Below are 12098 nucleotides of genomic sequence, written 5' to 3' on the forward strand. Positions count from 1 at the left end.
ATTCTCTTCTTAAAGGCTAAATAATATTTTATTTTATGTATGCACCACATTTTCTTTATCCATTCATCCATCAGAGGATATTTAGGTTGGTTCTACCTTTGGCTATTATGAATAATGCTGCAGTGAACATGGATGTGCAAATAAATATCTCTTTGAGATCCCGTTTTCAGTTCTTTTAGATATATACCCAGAAGTGGGATTGCTGGATCATGTGGTGATTCTATATTTCAAGGAACCTCCATTATTTTAAAGCATTTTCTGGAACAACAATATATTCAGCTTTATCTTACATTTATCTTGCCTCAGCCCTGGAATTAGCTATTACTCTAAGGAGCCATAGTTCTGTTTAATGAAGAATAGTATTTTTTTTTTTTTAAGATTTTATTTATCCCTTAAAGAGAGAGAGCACAAGCAGGGGGAGAGGCAGAGGGAGAGGGAGAAGCAGACTCCCCGCTGAGCAGGGAGCCCGATGAGGGGCTCGATCCCAGGACCTGGAGATCATGACCTGAACCAAAGGCAGACACTCAACCATCTGAGCCACTCAGGCACTCCTGAAGAATAATATTTAAAAATCAATATCTGGGGGGTGCCTGGCTGGATCAGGGTCGTGAGATCGAGCCCCACATTGGGTGGAGAGATTACTTTTAAAAAAAAGTCTTTAAAAAATAAAAATAAATAAATAAAACCAATATCTGAACATAAGGCATACTCACTGGTACTGGAGTACTTTGCCTTTCAATAATAAGGTGTTGATTATTATTTCTACTCAGACTCCAAATAGACTTTATTTTAGTTGTGCTTGAAGAGAATGAAAGGAAAGAACAGTTTTCCCTTGTTAACATGTTTCCTGCATTAGAGTTTTTTGAAGGCCCTGGGACAGTGGCACTCTCAGAAGTGTCTCATGAAGCAGTTGAATATAATTGACCAAGGTGGAGTTGTATTCATCATGATGCCTTGAACTGAAAATCTGTTAATTTTCTGGTTTTCCTGAGTAATTTTGGTTTTAGAAAGCTTTGGTCACAGTAGCAATTCTTAGCTCTGTCTGTAAAAGAGCATAGTAACTGCAGCTGTTTAATGCTCTAAGCATGACTCCTTGAAAAAATAAAACTACCCAATGAAACTTTGATATTTCTCTTTTCACATTAAAAATCACTTGTATTTACTTGAACCTAGGTTAAAAGGCTGTAAATGCAGGACTGTGATTGCCCTTATGCTCTTTTACACAGGTGCATGGCATCTCTTTACTTTCCCTGCCAGTTCCAAAGCATTTCTCTTTACTTGTCACCCCAGTGAGATCCTGCATGATTGAGCTGTTCTTTCCATGGATGTATATTCCATTTTTAAAAATACCATTTTTGTGAAATTATATTTTATACCCTATTATCAGTCAGCCTCCAATGAGCCCCATTGTCTCTTTATATATAAATGTTAATTTACTGTTTTGGATATTGGCTGGAACATTAGAGAGGAATGGTTCATTGTGAGCATAATTAGAATGTCATAGTATTCCCACTCTAGCTCATTTTATGATAGGTGCCTGGTTGTCCTGTTGTCATCTCTTTCTTGAACGTGTCTAGTCAAGTGAAGTTGCATAGCAACAACTTCGGTAGTAGCCTGGCTGCATTCCAAAATTTCATGGGTAATCCTGTCTTGACATTTAATAAGCTGATGAAACTGCTCAAAAAACCAAATGTGATATCTATAGAACGTTTGCTATTACCTCCTTTCTGTGGAGATATTCTGGTTAACCCACATCTGTTTCCTGTTGTAGCCTATATTCTCAGTGTGGTTTGTAATATTTGGGAATGCCTCAGAATAGTTAAATCCCTACCACAATGTGGTTGAAGCAGTTGAAACCACTGGAGACTCTGGTTCAGATTTGGAGGTAGATTTTAGAAGTGACAGAAGCCCAATTTCAGTTTAACTAATTAAACCACTCTGAGGTAATACAGCGAAGCACACCCTCAAAAGCTGCCAGAAGATTTAATTAGTGTTGGCTCAACTTTTAAAGCATAAGGGTAATCTTTTGGAATCGCTTAAAATGGTTCATTTGTTCTGGGTTCAGAATGTACAAGCAAGCTTTAACCAGGATTTGTGTTGTTATTTTAAACATAAGGGGCCTAAAACCATATTTACAAACCTAGTAACCTGTCCAAAACTGTTACTTGTTGGGTATGAGAAATGTAATAGTGCTTTTCTTTGAGACAAAGCAGTGTGTTCTTTTTCACTGTGTTTCTTCTGCCCAGTAGAGATTGTGTGGCTGGTAAAAGAGAAATATTTAGGGGAAAAGCCATTTTCTAATAGAAGTGTCACTGCTACAAAAGTAATGGGAGGAAATAAGAGTTCAGAAAGTAATCATTGGACTCTGTATAAAGGGAAATATATGGTTCTTTAGATGTAAAGTCTCACAATCAGATTTTTTAAGTTGTTGATCCCTTAATCTCTTCAGAGGATTCTTATAATTGCTTTCCACATCATAACAACAAAAATGATAACAGCATTTGTTAATGACAGCTATTATTATTATTATTATTCAGGTGCCCTTGGACTTGCACCTTATCTTCCCCTCCCCTTTTTTTAATTATGAAAAGTTTCAGACATACAGTAAAGCAGAGTAAAGATTCTCAGGAACCATCAGCTTTAACCATTATTAGTACATGGTCAATCTAGAATATTCTCTTAGTGGGAGAGCCAAGGAGATGGCAGGTATGGATTATCTATTAATATAACTGGTTGTAATGTTGGGATAACCTAAAAGAAATGAAAGAATCATGCCTTTGTCCTTGTTCTTATAAGTCTCAGCTGGTGTTGAAATTTAAACTTTCAAATGTGATAAAAGCTGAAAAAAAGCATTATTAATATTTTCCCATCGGAAATCATTTTTTTAAAATAATTTTAACCTGTATTAGAATTAAGTATAGTATAGCTGAAGAGGGAGGAAAGACCAAATGGAAGACACTTAATTGTTTTTGTGGCTTTACTGAGCCTGAAGGGTATAGGGTAGCCTTGTCACAGCAGGTGTGAGAGGGGACAGAGATGTAATCTAAAGGAGTACGTTAATTTTGTTGTAGGCTGTATAGTCATCGCCATGAAATTCTAATCCTACACAGTCCATTATGGTAGCCAGTGGCCACACATAGCTGTGGAGCTCAGAAAGTGGCTACTCTAACTAGAGATGCTTGAAGTGTAAAATACATACTAAGAAGGCCTAGTAGGAAAACAAACATAAAAGTCTCATTAATGAATTTTTAAGTATTGATTACATGAATAAAAATATTTTGGATATATTGGATTAGATAAAATACAGTATATACGGTATTAAAATTAATTTTACGTGTTCCTTTTTCCTTTTTAAAATCTGGCTACTAGAAAATTTAAAATTACACACATGACTCACATTTGGGGCTTAAATATTTCTCTTGGGCATCACTGTTCTAGACTTGACCCTGCTGTAAAAACTACAACAGACAAAAACAGGAAGATAGGGAATTAAGGGAAACAGTGTGCTTATAAAATTACATTAAAAAATCTTTAGCACATCTTAATTATATTGTTTAATTGGAAGTAGATGTGATATATCTAGCTTTAATGTGCACTTTATTTACTCCCTTCCACCCGGGGCGGGGGCGGGGGAAGACTTCTGGTTTTTGCTTTTAAAGTGAAAGAAGAAGGATTAGCTAAAAGGGACTAATGCTCTAGTAGGTAAAGCTACAAAATCCTTAGTAGAGGCTTTTAGGGAACTGTATTTGAGTTCCTGGCCACTGTGCTAATCTAAAGATCTTTGTAAGATCTTTATTACCATTTGTTGTTGTTCGACAGATGTTGCTAAAAACCTTTTATTTTTAATATGTCCTTTGCTCTTTTTTCTTTTTCCTGAGACCCTGGCTTGCACTTAGAGTAGCATTAACACTGATCCAAACACCAGTTTAGACAAGGGCCTAGACCAAAGCATTTCTAATCTATAATCCTTTATGTGTAATTCTAAAATGAAAAAGCTCTCAAAACGAAGTTATTTCTGCTAATTCATTTGGTGGAAAACCTGACTTGAAGCAACGTAAGACTATCTGGAGTCTTCATTTATCCCCCTTTATGGGAATATGTATATGTTTTGCTGCACAAAATATTAATGTGTTTGTCAACAAGTGCTGCCCTGGACCCAGGCAGAGGTGATGTGCTATGTGCATTGTGTTCACCTTTCTAAATACCATAAAAAATCTGAATTTGGAAATATGGCTGGCCTTAGGCTTTCAGATAAGAGATTTTGGACCTCCGTTACCATCCCACAGTAAATGAAAATATTTTATTACCCATAATTCTGTATTGAAGATGTTTATTATTAGCAGAGTCAGAACACAGTGACAGAGGTAAATGAGGTCTTCCTGAAATAGAATTTTGTCATGTCACCCTCCTTTAAGTGCTCTCAGAAGTATCTTGTTTTCTATAGTTCTCATCCTGGAATTTCATACCTGCCATAGGATGGTATCTGCCTAATGTTGTCTCCTTTGAGTCCCTTTTGTCTTCTTTCTGCCTCAACGCCTTTCTTTCAAAGTCAGTCGCACAAGGCATCTTTGACTGTGTCTTAACATGTGTTATTTCTTTTATATTCTGGAAAATCCTTTTCTCTTTCGCTTTGTCAAAATTCTTCTAATTCTTCAAGATGGATTTGAGCTCCTACTATTTCCTATACTTTTTCCTGATAAGCTACAGGCCAGAGAGGTGTATATGTGTATGATTTTAATGTAAATGTAGTTTACCTCCTCAACTAAATTGTAATCCCTTTGCTAGAAGAGGCCCTCTTATAAACTTCTGAGCATTCATCATGATGTCTTTCATGATGATTTGCATTCATTAGATATGTTTGTCAGTGTTTGATTTTGGACTGGGGGAGTGGAGTGAGGATCTGGTACAGCAGCAAAAGTATATGTGATCTAATTACCAAATTGTTAGCTCCTTTTTACTTACTGTTTTAGTTAACATATATCTAAGTAGCAGAAGCCGAACAATACGATTGGGGGTTGGAAATGGGAATAAGGCTGCAGCCCTGTAATTTTCCACTAGTTGCCAGGACATAGAAAGGGTCTGTATTGTTTTTATTCTTCAGTTTAACAGTGTGTGGTTGTTTTGGTGTTTTATTTCCACATATTCTTTTATATTAATGTATCAGTTTTTATTTTGAAATACTACATTTTAATAGATTTATATATTACAGCCATTTAAACATAGCTATATTACCTTAAGGGACTAAAGCATTTTATTAAAATAATTTTAAAGGGCAAGAACTAACATTTGCTGAGCATCTACATACCCAATACTATTCCATGTATTTAATATTATTTTCTTTAATCCTTAAATAATTTAGTGATGTAAGTTCTCTTCCTGTTGTACTTGTGAGAAATTGCCTAAGGGCACCTAGTATTGATAGAGCTTATATTTGAACTCTCAGACTGTCTGGTTGTGCCAAAACATTGTTTGCTAATGATTAGAGATTTGTAGAGAGCAGAAGCCTAGAGAGTAACTGCTAAATAGAAGATGCTTAATTGTGTAAACTAAAAGGATCTTTTGGAATTGTGCTTTTGTTACTTTTCTCACTGTGATTTTCAGTTTCATTCTTTGCCCATTATCCAAATTCATACTTAAGCTGCCATCTTTTAAGTTGTTCATTTATCAAAATGAACAAACAGAAACGTTGCAGGCTGAAACAACTGAAAGGAGAAAGAGTTGGTTGATCCTATGACGTTTTGGGGGGAGAATTTAAATTCTGTTTTTATAAAGTTCAATATTAGGCATTTAGTGTAGCCTTTAGATCAAGTAAATTTTAATAGGAAGGCCAATATTTGGGCATAGTACAGCAAAATTGGCGTTAATTTATTAAGATGTAAGATAATGCCGAATAATTGTTTAAGATAATACTAAACTAGGAATAAAATCAAGTCAGACATGTTTTAATATATCATAAGCTTCTAAGAAAGTAGTATTTTAGAGTGTTACAGTGCATAATACTTAGCACTGTGTGTTAGACACTCTCTGATGGAATGATGAACTCCCCCTAATAGAGAACAGAAGTTCACTGTTAAGTATATGACATTTTAGATGAGGTAGCAGTACATTTTCCAGGAGATGCAGTTGGAAATAACTGCAGTAGAAACTGATGAGACCTTAGATTAGAACTTTACATATTTCTTATTTTTTTACATAAGATAATAGTAGAAGCTATAAAATTTGATAGGCTTTATTTTTTTTTAATCAGAGACAGAGCAGAGCAGGGGGTAGAGGGAGAAGTAGGTTCCCCACTGAGCTGGGAGCCCGACGTAGTGCTCAATCCCAAGACCCTGGGATCATGACCCGAGCCGAAGGCAGACGCGTAACCAACTGAGCTACCCAGGCACCCTGATTTGATAGGCTTTAAAGGGTGGTTTGGAAAGAAGAACTCAGGAAGCCTTGGAAAATATCCATCCAGGTTTGAAGAAGGAAGGGGAACCAGTAAAATGAAGAGATAAAAAGCTATCCTGGCTATAGATAAAGAGATAAGGTCACATGGTGCCATGAAAATCCAGTGCATTTGGATAGTGGTTAAGAGTATCAAATGTTTAAAAAAAAAAAAAAAAAAAAAAAGAGCACAAGAACTGAGAAAAGCAAGGAATTATCATTGACCGTTTTCAGTAGATTTATTTCATCTGAGTCATAGATTGGAAGTCCGTGGTGTAGAGAGTTAAGGGAATGAGTAGTGATAAGAGGTGGAGGCAGCTGTTACAGATCACATTCAAAGAATATGGCAGTAAAAACAGAATCATTCAACTTTTAAACTGTGTTTCTCTAAGTTGAGAGAAATTGTGTTGTCATAAAGGCAGAAAAAAAAGGACCCTACAGAGAGGGAGATACTGAAGATCCTGGGAAGGAAGGAAGTAGTATTGAGAGGAAGTTCTTATAAGGGGGTTAGAGGAAGAGGCTTGAGGTCAAGAAATAATCTCTGTATTAGGATGTGGGTAAAAATACAGAGTTTTAAAAACTAAACTTTCCCTACTAAAATAAAGATGTTTCTGTTGTATGTCTAATAAAGGAAAGATTTTCACTCTGATCACAGTTTCCAGGCAGTAATACAGTGGGGCCAGAAATTCTTTCTTGGAGCTCTGCTTTTAGGAGGGATCAGAAATGTATTCATTCTCCAAAAATAAGGAGTACTGTGGGTTTTTGTTTTGTTTGTTTGTTTTTTTAACATCGGTTTAAAATTTTTACATGGATTTAAAATTTGGACAAGAATACCATTCATTCATTCAAATGGCTAAGCTGTAGGATCTAAGGATAAGAACTGTTACATAAATTTTCATTTCCATTTTTAGGGAGGTTTTGTGAGTGTCTAAGGAAATTATTTCCTTTTAGAAATTATTTAACAAATATTTGTTGAGTTCTTTGTCAGACTAATAGAAGTGGTCGGCACAGGGGCACCTGGGTGGCTCAGTTGGTTAAGCGGCTGCCTTCGGCTCAGGTCGTGATCCCAAGGTCCTGGGATGGAGCCCCACATCGGGCTCCCTCCTCGGCGGGAACCCTGCTTCTCCCTCTCCCTCTGCCTGCCTCTCTGCCTGCTTGTGCTCTCTATCTCTCTGTCAAATAAATGAAATCATAAAAAAAAAAAAAAAGTGGTTGGCACATAAATGGATGAATTAGGTTCCTGCTATTCTAGAAGTCACATTCTAGTTAGATATGTAAATAAATTATTGACCCTTTTTCTCTGCTTAGTACTTATACTCTTAAATACCAAAGTAATTTTAAGTTATAACATAGACATAAAGTATGTCCAGGAATGATCTGTTGCAAGAAAATATGAATGTAAAAAATCTAGACTCATGTCTCAAATTAAGGAGAAATTATTAACTTTAAAACAGTAGTTAATGTAGGAATTGGAAGAGTGTTTATTCTTTTAAATACAGATTATACAGCTGGCTTAATGGAAGTCCTGTTGTATCTGATACGAACAGATAAACATTCAGTTAATATAATCTCTTCTATCAGATATAATTGAAATATTTATTGATATATGCAAGTGAAAATACAGGGATATAGCACAGTTTTGCTCACTCAATTTTTAAGTACTTTGTTTTCAAGTTTGGCTGTTCTTGGAAGGTCAGCAAAAATTTTAAAATTTTAGAGAGGAGAGATTGAAGATAACATCTGGTTGTCATTCCATTTAGGCACTCACAGTATTGACTTACATGGACTATTTCCTACTAATTTTATGGATAAAAAAAATTCATACTTGCATAAAAGATTGTGATACTGTTTTTAGGAGGGTGTGGGGCAGACATTGTTTGCATGTACTTGTTTTTACCAGAATAACATTTCTGAAAGCCACTTCGCCTGGCACACAGGCCACTTTAATGGTAGAAATGGTCTCAGTTGGGGACTTGTATTGGTGCTTTAGAAGACTTACTCCATCTTTTAGAACAGAAGATTAGTACATGTTGCTGGAATGTCAGGGACAGAAAAGCCTTTGCCACTTCCAGGGAAGTCGCTGACCTTTATAATGAAAGTGTCAGAATGAATTTAATAATGTTGCTACATAGTTGGAAAGCGTAGGTACATCCTAGTTACTTGAAACTTAGTTGCAGAGAGTGTTATAAACTCCAGATACATTTACAGTTATAAGTAGGAGACTGAGAGATTTATTGAGAGCCCTTTTATCTGTGGGCTTTCAAAAAAATTTTAAACAAAAACAATGAAATAAGCAATATAGTAAGTGGAAGGAGTCCTAAAAAAGATAATAACTATGTTTCCAAGCTGTGTGATCTTATATGAATCTCACTTTCCTTCAGTGTAAAAAAGACAAAACTCTCAGGAATTAAAAAATATGTTATAAAACAATATGTAATAAAATAATGTGTACGCAGGTACATTATAATAAAAACAAATGTACAAGCAAATTTAAGGTAATGATATTGTAGTTTTAATTTTTTACATAGTCACTTAATAGAAGAGATACATACTAAGCTAATATTGCCAGAATTTTTAGAAGGAAGGGTAGTAAGAGATTGGAGAAATAGAGATAAAATATGAGCTGTATACTAAGTATTTGAAATCATTCTTGTTAAATTAGCATGTTGTCCTTTTGTGAAAGAAAGCTTTGTAATAGGAATAACCAAGATGACACTTCTCAGTGTTGATACAAAGGCAGTTGGATTTGTTATTTTTATATGCATTTGAAGAATAAGTACACATCTTTACCTCTTGTCTTTAAACTTAAACTTGAAGGTTATGAATACTGATGGCACTGGGAGACGAGTACTAGTGGAAGACAAAATTCCTCACATATTTGGGTTTACTTTGTTGGGTGACTATGTTTACTGGACTGACTGGCAGAGGCGTAGCATCGAAAGAGTACACAAACGAAGTGCAGAGAGGGAAATCATCATAGATCAGCTTCCTGACCTCATGGGCCTAAAGGCCACAAACGTTCATCGAATCATTGGTAAGTAATTCCCAAATTCCCTCAGAGATGGAAACCAAGAATGAGAAAAATACAGAGATAGTGGCTTGTACAGCAGCACTGTAAATTGTTGATGTTTTATGGGAATATAGAAATCATCCGTTAATTCTTTTTTAACCAGGAGTAGGCCTTTTAAATGTAGGCTTAGTATTCAATGTAGTGCATTGGCCCATTTCTGACCTGGGCCCGTGCACCAGTCCTTAGGCAGTCTGGTGGCATCCCAGGAGGTCACCATATTGATGCTAACTTCTTGTGGACAGCCAACTAACATAGTGCATGCACTGCAACTAGAACTCCTGGGCTCAAGTGTTCCTTCTGCCTCAGCCTCCTGAATAGGTGGGACTACAGGCCTGCACCACTGCCTGGCTTTTTATTCCCTATTAATTTCATAGTGGTTATTTATGTGAGATTAGAATTGAAAGTATAGTTGGGAGCAGATATAATCATGTCTTTGTGAACCACATGCCTAGTCATTTTCAAGTGAAAATCTGTTGATTGTGTCGATGTGTTTGTCCTTCTGTGCCCTTTTATAATTAATACACCTTTTAGGTTCCAACCCCTGCGCTGAGGAAAATGGGGGATGTAGTCATCTTTGCCTCTATAGGCCTCAGGGCCTCCGCTGTGCCTGCCCCATAGGCTTTGAACTCATCAGTGACATGAAGACCTGCATTGTCCCAGAGGCTTTCCTTTTGTTTTCACGGAGAGCAGATATCCGGCGAATTTCTTTGGAAACTAACAATAATAATGTGGCCATTCCTCTCACTGGTGTCAAAGAAGCTTCTGCTTTGGATTTTGATGTAACAGACAACCGCATTTACTGGACGGATATATCACTCAAGGTTAGCCAAAAGAATTGGAATGTTACAACTGAAGACTAGAAGGGAGAGCTTTAAAATGTCTGAGTCTTCATACCATGATCACTCTCTCTCATTGCTTAGTAGGCAGAATTCAACAAAAGCCCATAACTTTTTAAAGGAAGTCAAGGGGAAGGTCCATTCAGTATTTAATTAAGTGCTTTTTTTAAAATACAAGATACTTTGCTTGAGTGTTCTAAATCTGCAAGACATAAACTTCCCCTACTTTGTTCCATATGAGGATAATGAGTGACATTTTCTACAAGTAAAGAGTAAGCAGTTATATAAATGGCTTATAGAAGCTTGACTCTTATTTTAAACAAAATTTTGTAGTCTGGCTGAGGTAGAAAACTCCAGAGTTAAGAGTATACCTTTATTTTCTTTTTCTTAAAATAAATACTGAAAAACATACTGACTCAATAACAAGGAGGAGCTCCTGACCAGAAAATCTGGAGAATCATCTTTCCTTCTTCTAGATAGCTTTGGGCTTATTTCAGATAACTTGTGTAAAATTTGTTTAATAGGCAAAAATCATGGAGTATTGGAGCCAGAGTTGAATTTTCTAATGACGTTCAGTAAAATCTATTAATTGAGTGAATGAATAAAGTAAGTAAATGTATTTTGGCTTGTATTGTATGGCCTTCTAAGTTTCCTCATCTTGCAAATAGAGATAATGCCTATCTTGCAGGGCTATTTTGAGGATTAAATGAGAAAATATATGTGTACAAAGTACTTAAGGTAGTGCTTGCCAAGAAGTAGCAGCTATTATTAATAGCTTGAATTATTATTTTAAATTTTGGGGGATTCAGAATTACAGTGGTAATAATGTGATAATGGTTATATACATTTTATAATATATAAGGTTGTTAAGATCTTTTCAGATTGACACAATGACATGGCATACTCTCAAGAACCTTCAGGAAGCTGACTACCAGTTATGAGTCTGCAACATTCTGGTCATATCTTTTTCACTTGATTACTAAGCAAAGTCATTCTACTATCTTACTAGAATAAGTTTTTGGTCCTTAAGAATTATAAAAATTTCTCCCTGGCTTGATAATAAAACTTGAGGGCACAGTTGCATTTATTAGAGATTGACATCAGGTTTTTTCTGTGCTTGTAAAATATGTGACTTGTATTAAGAAACTATGCCCTGGCTCTTCTGGATCCTCCCACCCAACAAAAACCAAAACAAACATTCTTTCTGGATAGTGTTTTGTACTTAAGCCGTGTGATTTTGTTGTTAATCTTATTTTTGCAGACCATCAGCAGAGCCTTTATGAATGGCAGTGCGCTGGAACACGTGGTAGAATTCGGCTTAGATTATCCAGAAGGCATGGCAGTAGACTGGCTTGGGAAGAACTTGTACTGGGCAGACACAGGAACGAATCGAATTGAAGTGTCAAAGTTGGATGGGCAGCACCGACAGGTTTTGGTGTGGAAAGACTTAGATAGTCCCAGAGCTCTTGCATTGGACCCTGCTGAAGGGTAAACAACTTTTATGTATGCGTTCTTTGCAACTGTGTTGCACATAACCTAATTATGGATTGTATTTTTGATATCTTAAGTAGTGCTGATTAGGAATCTGATAACTAAACCATAAGTAGGCTTTATTTTATAACCCTTTAGTTGAGGGGTGCCTGGGTGGCTCAGTTGCTTAAGCATCTGACTCTTGATTTCGGCTCAGGTCATAATCTCAGGGTCATTAGATCGAGCCCCGCTTTGGGCTCTGTGCTCAGCATGGAGTCTGCTTGAGATTCTCTCTC

General features: G+C 36.2%; 1 protein-coding gene across 2 annotated transcripts in view; it reads left to right on the plus strand.

The window, feature by feature from the left end:
- The window catches only part of LRP6 (LDL receptor related protein 6), a 178402-nt gene that overhangs the window by 113152 nt on the left and 53152 nt on the right, over positions 1 to 12098 (plus strand). For both annotated transcript variants that reach the window (XM_035028204.1, XM_035028206.1), the window contains 3 exons: positions 9244 to 9460; positions 10028 to 10317; positions 11594 to 11820. In XM_035028204.1, coding sequence (XP_034884095.1) covers positions 9244 to 9460; positions 10028 to 10317; positions 11594 to 11820 — 734 coding nt within the window. The remainder of the gene's footprint in view (positions 1 to 9243; positions 9461 to 10027; positions 10318 to 11593; positions 11821 to 12098) is intronic.

Source organism: Mirounga leonina, unplaced genomic scaffold (assembly GCF_011800145.1).
Source record: "Mirounga leonina isolate KUSES-001 unplaced genomic scaffold, KU_Mleo_1.0 Mir_201, whole genome shotgun sequence".
Lineage (NCBI taxonomy): Eukaryota > Metazoa > Chordata > Mammalia > Carnivora > Phocidae > Mirounga > Mirounga leonina.